This window comes from Artemia sp. Qi Xiang Cuo, chromosome 3 (genome assembly GCF_049724085.1).
Source record: "Artemia sp. Qi Xiang Cuo chromosome 3, ASM4972408v1, whole genome shotgun sequence".
NCBI classification, from domain to species: Eukaryota; Metazoa; Arthropoda; class Branchiopoda; order Anostraca; family Artemiidae; genus Artemia; species Artemia sp. Qi Xiang Cuo.
In genome coordinates, this window is record NC_142796.1 from 44,653,113 (window position 1) to 44,671,243 (window position 18,131).

The 18,131-nt window shown below is 31.9% G+C and overlaps 1 protein-coding gene across 1 annotated transcript in view; it reads right to left on the reverse strand.

The window, feature by feature from the left end:
* Positions 1-340: 340 nt before the first annotated feature.
* Positions 341-18,131, reverse strand: part of LOC148954143 (apolipoprotein L3-like) — a 44,682-nt gene continuing 26,891 nt past the window's right edge. The window contains exon 2 of the mRNA XM_089086938.1: positions 341-1,224. Within this exon, the coding sequence (XP_088943064.1) occupies positions 464-1,224 (761 nt within the window). The 3' untranslated portion in view covers positions 341-463. The remainder of the gene's footprint in view (positions 1,225-18,131) is intronic.

Here is an 18,131-nt window from a genome sequence, read left to right on the forward strand (position 1 = left end):
GTCGTAACTTTTGATGGGTAACACTAAACTTGATGAAACTTATATGTTTGAAATCAGCATAAAAAACTGATTCCTTTGAGGAATCTACTGGTATCAAAATTCCGTTTTTTAGAGTTTCGGTTACTATTGAGCCGAGTCGCTCCTTACTTACAGTTGGGGCTTAAAGAATAGGTGGTTGAGGGTGGGGGGCTTAGGGAAGGGCGGGTTGTGGGAGAAGCGACTCCCCTCATATACAGTTTATGGTCAGTTTAACGTTTGATACTTGCTCTTTACTTTATTTGAGTTTTCTTCTTTTTAGTTAATAAATCAAGCGTGAGCTAGATTTTTATTATTCGCCATTTTATTAGGGTTACTTTAATTTAATATCGTTAGGCCTCAAACAATATGAGTTAAAAGCCCATGCCCTAACTAGTCACTTTGTTCAACATATATGCACTTTTCTCGGAAATTTTATCTGACATTATCAACTTCTAATTTCCTTACTAAGTTGCTGACATCCAATTTTTAGTTTCAGAACTTCGGGTCTTCCTTCGTTACTAGCAATGTCAAGATAATTCTTTAAAAGTGTCATTGAAGCAAGTTCCTTTTCTAAATCAGTCAGCATGTTTTCAACTGTAAGCATACTTTCATTTTTCATATTATGTTTTAAGTTTCTGCTAGACACAATTATGTCAGCTATATTGATCCCTAAGCCAACCAATCCAAGGGATAACTGAGCAGTAATAATTCCATGTGACGCAGACACCAAAACAGCTCTAGTGAGTCTGCTAGCAAGAATCGGGTCAAGTTTGCAGTGATAGTCCCTCTCATCATCGTCACCTACGTTAACATCTTGGCAAAACTCAGAGAGAAGCAGCCATACCTTCATTTTTGCCAGTGCATCTGTTCCAGAATTATCTTCAATAAATTTTTGGAAAGCCTGATTTAATTTTTCACTGTGTCTAAGGGTTTTTGTAAAGTTGAAACAGAAGCGAGTAATTTCTGACATTATATCTTTCAACGCATTGCTAATATCAATGTCGCGGTCCAACTTTGCTTGAATCTCAGCAACAATTTTTTTTGTCGAATACCCATTTCTCAACACTGAGCTCGTCCTTGCTGCAACTCCAACTCCTGAGAGTGCTAGCCCCACAGGTGTAAGAATTAAGGAGGATCCTCCAGTGACAGGTGCCAGGAAAAGCCCAGTCACGCTGATGGTACCTCCTAAAACTCCAGCAGAAGAGCCTGCAAGATAAAGAGAAACTTTAAATTTATTAGTACGATAGGTTGAAACTGTGGCAATTGGAAACCACAAAAAGGGCATAGCAGAACTTTTTTTTAGGGAAGCTCAGTTGCAAAAATTTTCTGTTTTGAATCTGCTGGAAATATAGTTTTACTATTTTAATAGGTCTACTTCACCTTCATTACAAAAAAACGACCCATAAGAGGTCACAATTAAGATCAAAATTCAAAATTTGCAAAAAGTTTCTAATATCGTCATTGAAAGTATTGTCCTGCTTTCCTCTTTATTCAATTTTGGAATTGCTGAATGTTGGACTAATATGCGTTTGCCAGTCATATTCTGGACAAGCTTTTCAAACAGTTCGGGATAATGAACTGTAAATAATTAAAGGTTTGTCCCAATAGTAACAAAACTCTAAAAAATAGAATTTTGATGACAATAAATGGATCAAAGGAAGTGGGTTTTTATGTTATAAATTAAATATAAAATCAACTGAAAGTAGGGAGCATTATTAAAATTTCATGTTAAAATATATATGAGGTGGCCTGTCCCATCCTCAATACCTCGGTCCTTACGCTAAAGTTTGTCCTTTTGTCACAATTATTTAAGAACGACTCCTGAAACACAAGGGCTGTTTAATTAGAATGAGAAACTTTTATAAAGTACTAAAAAACTTTAGCGTAAAGAGCGAGGTATTGATGAAGGGGCAGCCCCCCAATATACAGAATAATTTACGTTCTTCTAAATTTTAATGTTGCTCCTTACTTTCAGTTAAAAAGACTCGTTTTTTAAATATCTAATTTAAACTGAATTCGGCTTCTGGTTGTCGTTGCAATGCTGCAGATTTTTTTGTAACTTATGCACATCAGCGTATTAGGAACGGAACTCCTGTTGATTCAGACTATCAAAAATTATGAAATTATCCTGGAGGCTGGTAAACGAAAATCAGTAGAATTAACCGGTTTAATTTCTGAAGGCGAAGGACTAACTACTGAGCCGACGACATATATTAATCTTATTCGACAGTATTCTCATATCCTCCTGTAGCTCCGTTATTTTTTTCTAATAAATTTCCAAGATAGGATAGATTTTTTTCGCCATCGCTCTATGAGATATTTTTACAAATATTTTAGGTCTACGAAATCTGTTAACCTTTAAAATTTTTTTGCAAAGAAAGAAAAAAACACTTTTTTTTAATTATTACGAATTCTATTTATATTTTTTCTTTGTTTGTTTATCCTACTCATATAGATGTCAGTTTTTATAGGTTCCAAGTTCTTGATAGCATTTTTTATAAGTTTCATGTTAAATTTATTCGAGGTATTTTCATATTGTCCTGTAACTTCGATATTTTTTTAATAAATATTCAAAATTGGATAGATATTTTTTCACCCTCGCTCTATGAGATATTTTGACAAGTACGGTTACAAAGGCTGTTACCTTTTACCAATTTTTTGCAATGAAAGAAAAGATAACTTTGTTTTTTAACTATTACGATTTCTATTGTTTTCTTTCCTTGTTTTTTGTTTATCCCGCTCAATAGCATTGATGTCAGTTTTTATAGGTTCCGACTTCTTTAATTCCTTTTTTTTTATCTACGACCAAGAAAACTCTAGAAAGGATACATTTTCCTAAATCTAGTGATATAAAGCCTACATTCAAGCGAATAAATCACTCAGGAAGCTAATTATTGAAAGCATAAGAAGTGCTTTAATGAAAACCTTACTTACAGCCAAGAACGACCAAAAAAACTAAATCTATCAAACAACTTGGGGTAATGAACTGTAAGTAAGGAGCAACTCGTGCCAATAGTAACCGAAATTCTTGAAAAGGGGGGATTCGATAACAATCAACAGCTTTTTATGCTCATTTCAAATATATAAAATTTATTAAGTCTAGGAATACTTTTACCCATCAAAATGTACAAGCGTGAGAAAAATTTGCCAGACTATCAGATAGGGGGGGGGCTCCAAAAGGGAAGTCATCTTAATGAAAACCATATAATTAGATTAAGTATTTAGATTAAGTCAAACTAGACTAAGCATTAGATTAAGTCAAACAGTAATTCAAGTGTAAAATGAACATAAATCACTATTAATAAATAAATAATTTATCATAACATCAACAAAAAAGGGATAAAACTACCAAGATCAGGATCTATGCATTCATTGATACGATGAAAGAGAAAACTCTTAAATTACATTTTGTTTTTAGTAAAGGACGAATGACGTTCTGACTTTTAGAAGAGAGATATCAGTGTTTGTGATTTAATTAAAGAAATTATTAGGTACTTGTCTATTATATAAAAAACGCTCGAGAAGTGAAGTTTGGTGACTATAAACTGTAATGGAAATAGAATACTTTATTAGAAAAATTGTAAAGTTCATTTGTGAATTATTAAATTGGGAGCTTTGGCGTCGGCTGACCGTCTCAAAGACAAAGAAAAGTTCATTATTAACGCGATTCTTGACCTAGTTCATTTTAGTTAATTATTAACGCGATTCTTGAGGACACCGGTTTGCTTGCTTTGACTAGTGATAGAATATAGTCTCACTATGGATGTTCAAGAATCATTTCAGATTGTTGGAAGGGCTACAACACAACTGAGCTGAAACAAGTAGGTTTCACTCATTTGAAAGTGAACCACAAAAAGAATTTTGTCGACCCAGAAACCGGCGCCTCTTCCCAAAAAGTAGAGATATTGTGGGGTTCTGCAAAGCTAGGGAACAAACAGCACCAAGGTACATCCCGCAATTATTAACATTCATACTTAGTAGATTACATGTGGCGGGCGGCAGTAAGGGCAGAAGGCCGAGTTCATTTTAAAGCAATTACTTGAGGACATTTCTGCGTTCTGAGAGCATATTTCCAAGTTGTAGTTTTCACAATTTTGCTAATAAAGTATTCTATTTTCATCAGGTTAAATAGGTTTGTTTAGGTTAAAATTGGTTTTTTTAGGTTACGTATTTAATATATGCTATGTTTTACCCCCACCCCATCCCTAATGTGCAAATATCGACCCCAAATTTGTTTCTAAACTACTATGCTTTCATCAAAATTTTATTTTATTTGATTAGCATTCAGCAAACTTCACATCTCGAGTGAACTTCACTAAAATGAATTAGGTCAAGAATTGCGTTAATAATGAACTTTTGTTTTTCTTTGAGTTAAAACGGTCAATCGACACTGAACCTCCCAATTTAATAATTCACAAATGACCTTCACAATTTTTCTAATAAAGTATTCTATTTTCATCATATTTTTTTGTCACCAAACTTCACTTCTCGAGTGTGTTTTATGTAATAGACAAGTACCGAACTTGCTAATTAATCTAAGCCTGAAAATACAGACGAGCGATGACTCATACAGGTTAAATTTAAAGCATATATGTTCAATGGATTTATACCCTTGACTTTTTTGATTAGCCTAGGTAGGGTCTGAAGCCTAGAGAGAGGCTGAGATTAGATTAGCTTGGTATACGAAGAGAATCCTATTCTCAGTAAGAAATATTTCCCCGAGGAAAAGAAAGCGAGTTGGGGAGTTAAATGCTTATGTTGCCTGGGGCCAAGAAGTGTGGCACTTTTATACCACGGGGAAAGTACACTAGTCTCCTGACGGTTTTGCGAACCGCCAGCTATGGGACACGTAGAAATCCGTGGCGCTTGGGAGTTACGCTGGCTTCTGGGGTACCGCCGAGTTACTCTAATAGAATTAGAGATTTTTCCAAGAGTGGCGTATACTTAAAACGCCCCCCCCCGCCAACACCTTGGATATTCGGAGAATTAATTGGATGCATCTGAATTAGAACCTTATCTATGTCATGTGTCAGAGTTAGTCTGACGCCTAATTTAATTTCAACTGGGATCAAAGTGACCCTGGAAGTAACCCTCGTTATGCAAATAAAGAGTGGCTACCTCCCTGTCTGACGGTCGTTTCAGTTTGGTGATCCATAGATTCAAGGTGTATTCTCTTGTCTTTGTTAGTTCATATCTTCATCAGGGTTGCCAACTGGACATACTGCATGTCCAAAGGACATATTCCTCTGTGTCAGGACATAATGACGTAATAGGGCATATAAGGGACATATCTTAGAAACTTGAGACATAAAAGGGACACATTTTGCAAACTTATGACATAAAACAAAATATTTCCCTATTGGATATATATTTTTGTAAAAAATATCACTAGCACCAAAGTAGTGCTAAAACTACTTATCTAGCACCAAATCTATTTAAATAATTACTTTCTACTAATTTTTTACGTTTTATACTCTATTTTTTGGAATTGCTTACTTTTCCTGAAGACAACCACCTGCAAATATTCTCGAAATGCTTTGCATCTTTCATCTATAAACAATTTTATTAATCCTTACTTTTACACTACAGTCAAGATTATAGGCAAGCAGGCACGTTTTTCGTTAAAACTCGCTAGAAGTATCGTATCAATTAGCGCTACCAGTGATTGCATAATATGCACTACCAACGGCAGGTATCTAGTACTACAGACGGTGCATGCCTTACCAGAAAGGTTTCTGTGTCAACACCCATTTTCTGGACCAATCATAGACAAGGAATACAGAGGGTACTTAATATACAGTGAAGTTTCAACGGTTACTGCCTTGTCAGACATGTTTTTCTAGGTTCAATAGCCATTACTAAAGACCTTGGTATAATGTGTTCAAAGGTTTATTGGGCTTTCTGTAAAAAAAATAATGGTTTCTACCGGAGGGTAAAATAATCATGTTTTTTTGGCCAGTGTCGTTTACATTATTAGCGGTATCATAGCTAACTCTATTTTCGAAAAAAGGTATTCCAATGGCATAACTCTGCTCTGAATGATCTTTATTGGAGATTGAATAATGGGGGTGAAACGGAGCACGAGATTTATTTTAATTGGATTGTTTGAATGTGGTAAAAAATGGTTAAAGTGCTTAACAGTTAAGGTAAGCTCGAAGGGGGTGCTACCTCTTACGCAATTTAATACAAAAATAGAATAACATCATTGGTATCAATCAACGGAAACGATTACTGTTGACCAGGTGATCATGGGACTTAACTTGGCTGTACTTCTTGGCTGTGTTCTGTATAATACATAACTACTATTTGAACATTGTTGCCAATATAAAATATGATTTAGCATTGGGGTATGCTAAAAAGTAGAAACTAATAGACTCATAGGCGCCAAGATGACCTTATGCCTTGACTTAGCTTTACTTCTTGACTGCGTTCTTTATATTACAAAAGTACCATTTGAACAGTGTTGCCAATATAAAGTATGCATTAGTATTGTGGTATGCTAAAAAGTTGAAACTAATAGAGTCATAGGCGCCAAGATGACCCTGTGACATGACCCAGCTTTACTTCTCGATTGTGTTCTGTATAATACAAAAGTATCAATCGAGTAGTGTTGTCAATATAAAATATGCCTTAGCATTGTGGTGTGCTAAAAAGTTGATACTAATAAAGATGTAGATGCCAAGCAGAAAATTTTAATAAAGAAATTCAGAACAATCCTTAGAAATCCTTAGGAATCAACTAGTGAGATGATTATGCGTTTGAAACATCAAGAACCGCAACCACCAATGACCCTAACCACTAAGTACATTAACCTCCAAGGGTCCCCTGTCCCCAACCTCCAAGGGGCCTCCTCCCTCCAACTTTTTGGGTCCCTCCCCTTATTTTTTTTTACTTTTTTCTGAAGTTTTTTTTTAACTTTTTTTTATTATTTTTTTTAACAAGGTATTTTTTCAACTGTCTTTTACATCTCTTAGAATGACATAAAATGTTAGTCATGACTTTAACTATTAGAAAAATAATGTTTGTAGTAGCACTTTTTTTGGACTGAATTTTTTTTTACTTAGAAATTATTCAACTTTTTTTTCTTCTTTTTTTACTTACACACTCAAAAGTGTTTTTTACTTACACTTTACTTAACATACTCAAATTTCTCTAAGAAGTAACTGGTATTTTCTTAACAGTAACAAATTTCTTCTAATAGCACCAAGTTTTCCGTCAAAGATAACAAATTTCTCATAGAAGTAACAATTTTTCGTCACTGATAACAAGTTATCTGTTAGAAGTAAAAAATTTTCTGTAAATGATAACTTATTTTTCGTTGAAGTAACAATTTTTTCGTTATAATAACAAGTTTTTTGTCAGAAGTAGCAAGTTTTCCTTAACACTTAACAAACGCTATCAGAGTGGATAAATTCTTTATCAATGTCTTTTGACAGGTATGTTTGATAACACCAGATCTAAGTAAAATAGTGAAAAAATTCTTTATCAGCATCTTTTGTCAGATACATCAGATAACATTCACGAAAAGTAAGTATCAGAGTGAATAAATTCTATATCATCGTCCTTTGTCAGATATGCCTGATAAAATTGAGAAAATCTAAGTATTACAGTGAATAAATTCTTTATCAATGCCGTTTGATAGATACTTTTGATAACACTGAAAAAAAAACTAAGTATCAGAGTGAACAAATTCTTTATTACCATTGTTTATCGATATCATTTCTCGGATAAGTCGGATAACATGTCAAAATCTATGTATTAGAATCAATAAATTCTTTATCAACATCCTTTGTCGGATAAGTCGGGATAAAATGGATAAAATCTAAGTATCAGAGCGAATAGATTCTTTATCTACATCCTTTGCCAGAAATGTCGGTTAACATTATCAAAACCTAAGTGTCAGTGTGATTAAATTCTGTATCAACATCTTTTGTCAGATACATCGGATAAAATTGGGATAACAATGATGAGATCTAACTATCAGAGTGAATACATTTTTTCTATCAACTTCTTTCGTCGGTTACATCAGATAACATTCACGAAGTCTAAGTATCAGATTGAATGAATTCTTTATCATCGTACGTTGTCCGATATGTCTGATAAAATTGAGAAAATCTAAGCATCAGAGCGAATAAATTCTTTGTCAATGTCTTCTGACAGATACTTTTGATAACACTGATGAAATGTATGTATCAGAGTGAACAAATTTCTTATTAACATTCTTTATCGATATCATTTGTCGGATACGTCGGATAACATAGAGAAAATCTATGTATTAGAATGAATAAATTCTTTATCAACATCTTTTGTCGGATACATCAGATAACATTCATGAAATCTAAGTATCATAGTGAATAAATTCCATATCATCGTCCTTTGTCAGATGTGCCTGATAAAATTGAAAACATCAAAGTATCAGAGTGAATAAATTCTGTATCAATGTCTTTTGACAGATACTGTTTGTAACACTGATAAAATTTAACTATCAGACTGAACAAATTCTTTAGTAACATTCTTTATCGATATCATTTGTCAGATACGTCGGATAACATTGACAAAATCTACCAATTAGAATGAGTAAATTCTCTATCAACAGCTTTTGTCAGATAGATCGGTTAAAATTTGGATAACATTGATAAAATCTAACTATTAGAGTGAATAAATTTTTCCTGTCAACTTCTTTCGTCGGATACATCAGATAACATTCACGAAATCTAAGTATCCGATTGAATGAATTCTTTATCATCGTACTTTGTCAGATATGTCTGATAAAATTGAGAAAATCTTAGCATCGGAGTGAATAAAATCTGTATCAATGTCTTTTGACAGATACTTTTGATAACACTCATAAAATTTAAGTATAAGAGTGAACAAATTCTTTATTAATATTCTTTATCAATATCATTTGTCGGATACGTCAGATAACATTGACAAAATCTATAAATTAGAATGAATAAATTCTTTATCAACATCTTTTGTCGGATAGGTAGAGATGAAATTGATAAAATCTAAGCATCAGAGCCAATAGATTCTTTATCGACATCCTTTGCCGGAAATGTCAATTAACATTATCAAAACCTTAGTGTCAGAGTGATTAAATTCTGTATCGAAATCTATTGTCAGATACATGGGGTAACATTGACAAAATCTAAGTATCAGAGTGAATAAATGTTTCTATCAGCATTTTGTTGGATAAATCGGATAAATTTGACAAAATCTAAGTATCAGATTGAATAAATTCTTTCTCAATATCTTTTGTCGGATACGTCGGATAACATTTCCAAAATCTAAGTATCAGAGTGAAAGAATTCCTTATCAATTTCTTCTGTCTGTTACATCAGATAACATTCACAAAATCTAAGTATCAGAGTGAATAAATTCTCTATCAACATCCTTTATCGAATATTTAGGTTAACATTATCAAAATCTAAGTGTCAGAGTGATGAAATTCTGTATCAACATCTATTGTCAGATACACGGGATAACATTGTTAAAATCTAACTATCCGAGTGAATAATTTTTTCTATCACCAAAATTTGTCAGATACATTGGATAAAAGTGACTAAATCTAAGTATCAGAGTGAATAAATTCTTTATCGATGTCTTTTGACAGATACGTTTGATAACACTGACAAAATTTAAGTATCAAAGTGAACAAACTCTTTATTAACATTCTTTATCGATATCATTAGTTGGATATGTCAGATAACATTGACAAAATCTATTTATTAGAATGAATAAATTCTTTATCATCATCCCTTGTCGGATACGTCGGATAAAATTCAGAAATTTTAAGTATCAGAGTGAATAAATCCTTTGTAAATGTCTTTTGACAGATACGTTTGATAACACTGACCAAATCTAAGTATCATAGTGAATAAATTCTTTATCAACTTCTTTTGTCGGATACATCAGATAAAATTTACGAAATCTAAGTATCAGAGTGAATAAATTCTTTTTATCGTCCTTTGTCAGATATGCCTGATAAAATTGAGAAAATCTAAGTATCAGCGTGAATAAATTCTGTATCAACGCCTTTTGACAGATACTTTTGGTAAAACTGATAACATTTAAGTATCAGAGAGAAGAATCTCTCTATTAACATTCTTTATCGATATCATTTGTCGGATACGTCGGATAAAATTAAGAAGTTCTAAGTATCATCGTGAATAAATTCTTTATCAGCAAAATTTGCTGGATACGTCGGTTAATATTATCAAAATCTAAGTATCAGAGTGATTAAGTTCTATATCAATATCTATTCTCGGATACATAGGATAACATCAACAAAATATGAGTATTAGAGTGAATAAATGTTTTTATCAACATTTCTGTGAATTACATGGAATGAAATTGATAAAATCTAAGCATCAGATTGAATAAATTCCTTATCAACATCTTTGGTCGGATATGTCAGATAACATTGTCTGAATCTAAGTATCAGAGTGAATAAATTCTCTTGTCAACTTCCTTTGTTGGTTACACAGGATAACATTCATTAAATCTACGTATAAATTCATTATCAGCATCATTTACTGGATAAATCGGTTAACATTATCGAAATTTAACTATCGGAGTGATTAAATTTTATATCTATTCTCGGATACATAGGATAAAATCGACAAAATCTAACTATTAGAGTGAATAAATGTTTTCTATCAATATCTCTCTCAATTACATCGGATAAAATTGACAAAATCGAACTAAATTCTTTATCAACATCTTTTGTCGGATACATCGGATAACATTTTCAAAATCTAAGTATCAGAGTGAATAAATTCTTTTATCAACTTCCTTTGTCGGTTACACCAGCTTAACATTCACAAAATATAAGTATAAATTCATTATCAGCATCATTTACTGGATATATCGGTTAACATTATCGAAATATAACTATCGGAGTGATTAAATTCTATATCAACATCTTTTCTCAGATACATTAGATAACATCGACAAAATCTAACTATTAGAGTGAATAAATGTTTTCTATCAACATCTCTGTCAATTACATCGGATAAAATTGACAAAATTAAACGATCAGATTAAATAAATTCTTTATCAACATCTTTTGTCGGATACGTCGGATAACATTGTCAAAATCTAAGTATAAGACTGTATCAGAGTGATTAAATTCTTTATCAACGTCTATTGACGGATAATAGGATAACATTGAGAAAATCTAAGTATCAGAGAGAATAAATTTTTATCAACATCTTTGTCGGATACAAAGTATAAAAATTTACAAAATCTAAGTATCAGAATAAATAAATGCTGTAGCAACATCTTTTGTCGGATATGTTAGATAAAATTGATAAAATCTAATTATCAGAGTGAATAAATTCTTTATCAACATCCTATGCCGGATACATCGGTTATCCGGATAAAATTGACAAAATCTGAGCATCAGATTGAATAAATTCTTTATCAGCATCATTTTTCAGATATGTTGGATAACATTGTCAAAATCTAAGTATCAGAGTCAATAAATTCTTTATCAACTTCTTTTTTGGATACATCGGATAACATTCACAAAATCTACGTATCAGAGCGAAAAAATGCATTATCATCATCATTTGTCAGATACGCTTGATAAAATTGAGAAAATACAAGTATCAGAGTGAATAAATTCGTTATCAATGTCTTTTGACAGATGCGTGTAATAAAATTGACAAAACCTAAGTGTAAGAGTGAATAAATTCTTTATTAACATTTTTTTATCAACATCAGTAGTTGGATACGTCGGATAACATTGACAAAAAATATGTATTAGAATGAATAAATTCCTTATCAACATCCTTTGTCGGATATGTCGGATAAAATTGACAAAACCTAAGTATCAGAGTGAACAAATTCTTTATCAACATCCTATAATGGAAACGTCGGATAACATTATCAAAACTTAAGTATCAGAATGATTAAATTCTATATCAACATCCTTTTTCGGATACAGAGGATAACATTGACAAAATGTAAGTGACAGGGTGAATAAATTCTTTATCAACATCCTTTTTTTGGGTACTTCGGATAACATTATCAAAATCTAAGTATCATATTGATTAAATTCTGTATCAACATCCTTTTCTCGGATACATAGGATAAAATTGACAAAATCTAAGTGGAAGATAAATTTTTTTATCAACATCTTTTGTCATATACATCGGATAAAATTGACAAAATCTAATTATCAGGGTGAATAAATTTGTTATCAAAGTCTTTATCAGATACATCAGATACAATTCATAGAATCTAAGTTTTATTAATTTTTACTTTAAGCATCGTTACGTTGAATTTAGGTTAGACTGGTTATAAATGGCAGCACACCCGCTCACACACACAGTCATAGTGAGAGAGACATGCAAAAAGCTGGGTTAATTTAGGTTCACTTAGAGTGGTGCACCACTCTAAGTGAACCTAAATTCGGCAAATATATTCACATATATTTGGCAAAGGATATTGATAGAGAATTTATTTACTCTGATACTTAAATTTTGTGAATGTTATCTGATGTAACAGACAAACGATGCCGATAAAGAATTCATTTACTCTGATACTTAGATTTTGACAATGTTATACGATGTATCCGACCAAAGGTGTTGATAAAGAATATAATTCAATCTGATACTTAGATTTTTTCAATTTTATCCAATTTATCCGACAAAGATGCTGATAGAAAAAAATTATTGACTCTGATACTACAATTATGTCAATGTCGCCCCAGTTATCTGACCATAGATGTTGATACAGAATTTAATCACTCGGAGAATTTGTATTTGATAATGTTAACTGACATTTCCGGCAAAGGATATTGATAAAGAATCTATTCGCTCTGATACCTAGATTATATCAATTTTATCCCGACCTATCCGACAAAAGATGTTGATAAAGAATTTATTCATTTGAATACATAGATTTTGTTAATGTTATCCGACGTATCCGAGAAATTATATCGATAAAAAATGCTAATAAAGAATTTTTTCACCCTGATACTTAAGTTTTATCAGTGCTACCAAAAGTATTGGTCAAAAGACATTGATACAGAATTTATTCACTATGATACTTAGATTTTCTCAATTTTATCAGGCATATCTGACAAAGGACGATGATAAAGAATTTATTCACTTTGATACTTAAATTTCGTGAATATTATCTGATGTATCCAACGAAAGAAGTTGATAGAAAAAATTTATTCCCTCTGATAGTTACATTTTATCAATATTATCCCAATTTTATCCGATCTATCTGTCAAAGGATGTTAATAAAGAATTTATGCACTCTAATACATAAATTTTGTCAGTGTTATCCGACATATCCGAGAAATGATATCGATAAAGAATGTTAATAAAGAATTTGTTCACTATAATACTTAAATTTTATCAGTGCTACCAAAAGTATCTGTCAAAAGACATTGAAACAGAGTTTATTCACTCTATTACTTAGATGTTCTCAATTTTATCAGGCATATATGAAAAAGGACGATGATAAAGAATTTATTCACTCTGATACTTAGATTTAGTGAATATTATCTGATGTACCCATCGAAAGATGTTGATAAAGAATGTATTTATCCTAATAAATAAATTTTGTCGATGTTGTCTGACGTATTCGAGAAATGTTATCGATACATAATCTTGAGGAAGCATTTGTTCATTCTGATACTTAAGGTGTATCAGTGTTATCATAAGTTTCTTTCAAAAGACATTGAAACAGAATTTATCCACTCTGATACTGAGATTTTCTGAATTTTATCATGAATATCTGACAAAGGACGATGATAAAGAATTTTTTCGCTCTGATACTTAGATTTCGTGAATATTATCTGATGTACCCGACGAAAGATGTTGATAAAGAATTTATTCATCCTAATACATAGATTTTGTCAATGTTATCTGACGTATCCAACAAATGATATCGACAAAGAATGTTAGTAAAGAGTTTTTTCACTATGATACTTAGATTTGATCAGTTTCATCCAAAGTATCTGTCAAAAGACATTGATAAAGAATTTATTCACTCTGATGCTTAGATTTTCACAATTTTTTTAGACATATCTGACAAAGTACGATGATAAAGAGTTCATTCAATATTAAACTTAGATTTCGTGAATGTTATCTGATGTATCCGACGAAAGAAGTTGATAGAAAAAATTTATTCACTCTGATAGTTAGATTTTATCAATGTTATCCCAATTTTATTCGATGTATCTGACAATAGATGTTGATACAGAATTTAATCACTCTGACAATTAGGTTTTGATAATGTTAACTGACATTTCTGATAAAGGATGTTGATAAAGATTCTATTCACTCTGATACTAAGATTTTATCAATTTTATCCCGACCTATCCGACAAAAGATTGTTGATAACGAATTTATTCATTCTAATACATAGATTTTGTCAATGTTATCCGACGTATCCGAGAAATGATATCGATAAAGAATGCTAATAAAGAATTTGTTCACCTGATACTTAAATTTTTTCAGTGTTAGCAAAAGTATCTTTCAAATGGCAATGATAAAGAATTTATTTACTCTGATACTTAGATTTTCTCAATTATATCAGGCATATCTGACAAAGGACGATTATAAAGAATTTATTCACTCTGATACTTAGATTTCGTGAATGTTATTTGATGTATCTGACAAAAGAAGCTGATAAATATACTTAGATACTTAGATTTGGTCAGTATTATCAAACGTATCTGTCAAAAGTCATTTACAAAGAATTGATTCACTCTGATACTTAAAATTTATCAATTTTATCCGACGTAGATTGTCACTTAGATTTGGTCAGTGTTATCACACGTATCTGTCAAAAGAAATTGATAAAAAATGTATTCACTCTGATAGAATTTGTTAAGTGTTAAGGAAAACTTGCTACTTCTGACAGAAAACTTGTTATCATAACGAACAAATTGTCACTTGTAAGAAAAATAAGGTATCATTTACAGAAAACTTGTTACTTCTTAAAGATAACTTGTTATCAGTGACAAAAAATTGTTACTTCTATGAGAAATTTGTTATCTTTGACGGAATACTTGGTGCTATTAGAAGAAATTTGTTACTGTTAAGAAAATACTTGTTACTTTTTAGAGAAATTTTAGTGTATTAAGTAAAAAAAAAGAAAAAAAAAGTTGAATAATTTATGTCCAAAAAAAATTAAGTCTAAAATAAAAGTGCTACTACAAATATTATTTTTCTAATAGTAAAAATCATGACTGACATTTCTATATCATTCTCATTTTGAGTTTGGAACATATTAAATGGGAATTTTTTTATGTTTTAAGTATCTTTTAAGTCATTCTAAGACATGTAAAAAAAAGTTGAAAAAAATACCTTGTTAAAAAAATCATAAAAAAAAGTTAAAAAAAACTAAAAAAGGCAAAAAAATGAAAATGGAGGGAGGGGCCCAAAAAGTTGGAGGGAGGGAGCCCATTGGAGGTTGGGTATAGAGGACCCTTGGAGGTTAAGGTCCTTGGTGGTTAGGGTCATTGGTGGTTGCGGTCCTTGATGGTTCAAACCCATATTCATCTCACTAGTTGATTTTTAAGGATTTCTAAGGATTGTTCTGAATTTCTTTATTAAAACTCTCTTCCTGGCATCTATATCTTTATTAGTATCAACTTTTTAGCATACCCCAATGCTAAGGCATATTTTAAATTGACAACACTACTCAATTGATACTTGTGTATTATATAGAACAGAGACGAGGAGTAAAGCTATGTCTAGCCATAAGGTAATCTTGGCACCTATGACTCTATTAGTTTCAACTTTTTAGCATACCACAATGCTAATGCATATTTTATATTCGCAACACTATTCTAATGGTACTTGTGTATTATACAGAACACAGTCAAGAAGTAGAGCTAAGTCAAGGCATAAGGTCATCTTGGCGCCTAGAGTCTATTAATTTCAACTTTTTAGCATACCCCAATGCTAAACCATATGTTATATTGGCAACACTGTTCAAATGGTAGTTATGTTATACAGAACACAGCCAAGAATTACAGCCAAGTTAAGTCCCATGATCACCTTGTCAACAGTAATCGTTTCCGTATATTTATACCAATGATGTTATTCTAAATTTATATTAAATTGCGTAAGAGTTAATAACCCCCTCGGACTTACCTTAACTGGTAAGAAGTTTAACCCTTCTAGCACTTTCAGACAATCCAATTAAAATAAATCTCGAGGTCTGTTTCACCCCTATTATTCAATCACCAACTAAGATCATTCAGAGCAGAGTTATACCAATGGAATACCTTTTTTCGCAAATAGAGTTAGCTATGATACCGCTAATAATGTAAACGACACGGGCCGAAAAAACATGATTATTTTCCCCTCCGGCTGCGACCAGAATTTTTTTAAAGAAAGTCCAATAAACCTTTGAACACATTATACCGCGGTCTTTAGTTATAGCTATTGAACCTAGAAAAACATGTCTGAATGCATGTACCGCTGAAACTGCACTGTACATTAAGTACCCTCTGTATTCCTAGTCTATGATTGGTCCAGAAAATGGGTGTTGATACAGAAACCTGTCTGGTAAGGCGTGTACCGTCTGTAGAACTAGATACCTTCTAGTGGTAAGGCATATTATGGAATCACTGGTAGCGCTAATTGATACGATACTACTCTCGCTTCCAGCTTCTGATAGTCAGGCAAAAACAAATATGTATTTATCAGCTATTACCAACTAAAAATGAAAAGTTAACCAAATTTAAAAAGATTGGATTCCCCATGTTCTGGAATCAAAACAAAAGCTAAGCACCCAGAATGAATTCCGTCAGTTTGGAAAACCAAAGGCAGCGCAATAGCGCTGCCTAAGTAAAGAACAATGTTGGCACAATGTATTATTTATTTTTTTGGTTTCCATACCAGGGCACTTCGTATCGAAGGAGTTATCGTAGAAACTTCAAAAACGGCTCATTCGATTGGAAAAGTTATGCACTGGGGGCATATAAGAACGATGTTGGCACAATGTATTATTTATTATTAACTAAAAAAAAAAATTTCCACAAAATAAATTTTTCAAAGAAAAGTAAAGAACTCCATTAAACAAAAAATAAGCAAAAATAAAATCGAATAATCTACGAAGCGTGAAACTATCGCAAATCAGCATCGATAAATAAATGAAACCCAAAACGAACAGAAATAACAATAAATAACCGAGTCAAACTCAAAACGAGCAGAAATTAGCATAAGTTGTGCTGAAAACCCCTATGCCTTCCCAAGGCCAGAACATAATTTGCACTTTACTGAAAAAAATATAAATCTTTTTACTTTTATAACTTTAATAAATCAAATAATATTAACATTCTGATTACTAAATATAAGTATATGTATATTAAACTGACAATGCACATTCATTTGTATTTTTTTCAGTAAAGCGCAAATTATGTTCTGGCATTGGGAAGGCATAGGGAGTTTGAGCACAACTTGTGTTAATTTCTGCTCATTTTGAGTTTGACTCGGTTATTTATTGTAATTTCTGTTCGTTTTGGGTTTGATTTATTTATCGATGCTGATTTGCGGTAGTTTCACGCTTCGTAGATTATTTGATTTTATTTTTGCTCATTTTTTGTTTAATGGAGTTCTTTACTTTTCTTTGAATAACTTATTTTAGGGAAAAAGTTTTTTAATTAATCAGAAGAACGACTGAGGGTATTATTTTCAAACTGTCGGGGCTACTGCTGCTATTAAAATTTAACCAAATCAAAATAGCGTGAGTGTATCCAAGCTATCAAAGAAAGTAATTTCGTTTCAAACCTCCTTTAGTTGACCTGAAATAGAAAATTTGATACCATTCGCAAAAATATATGCTTATTTTCTTTGATAGCTTGGATAAACTTACGCTATTTTTACTTGGTTAAATTTTAAGAGCAGGAGTAGCCCCGAATGTTTGAACATAATACCCTCAGTCGTTCTTGGGATACTACTGAGATGCCTTATTGGGAATTAGCATTAACACAGTGCATTTTGATTTAATCTTAAGGCAACATTTAGTTTTAAACGTATTTACAAAAGGGAGGGTGGGCGTCCGAGGGGGATTAGTTGCCCTCCAATCACTTTCTACTATTAAAAAGGGCATCATCCCGTTCTATTTTCAATCAAATG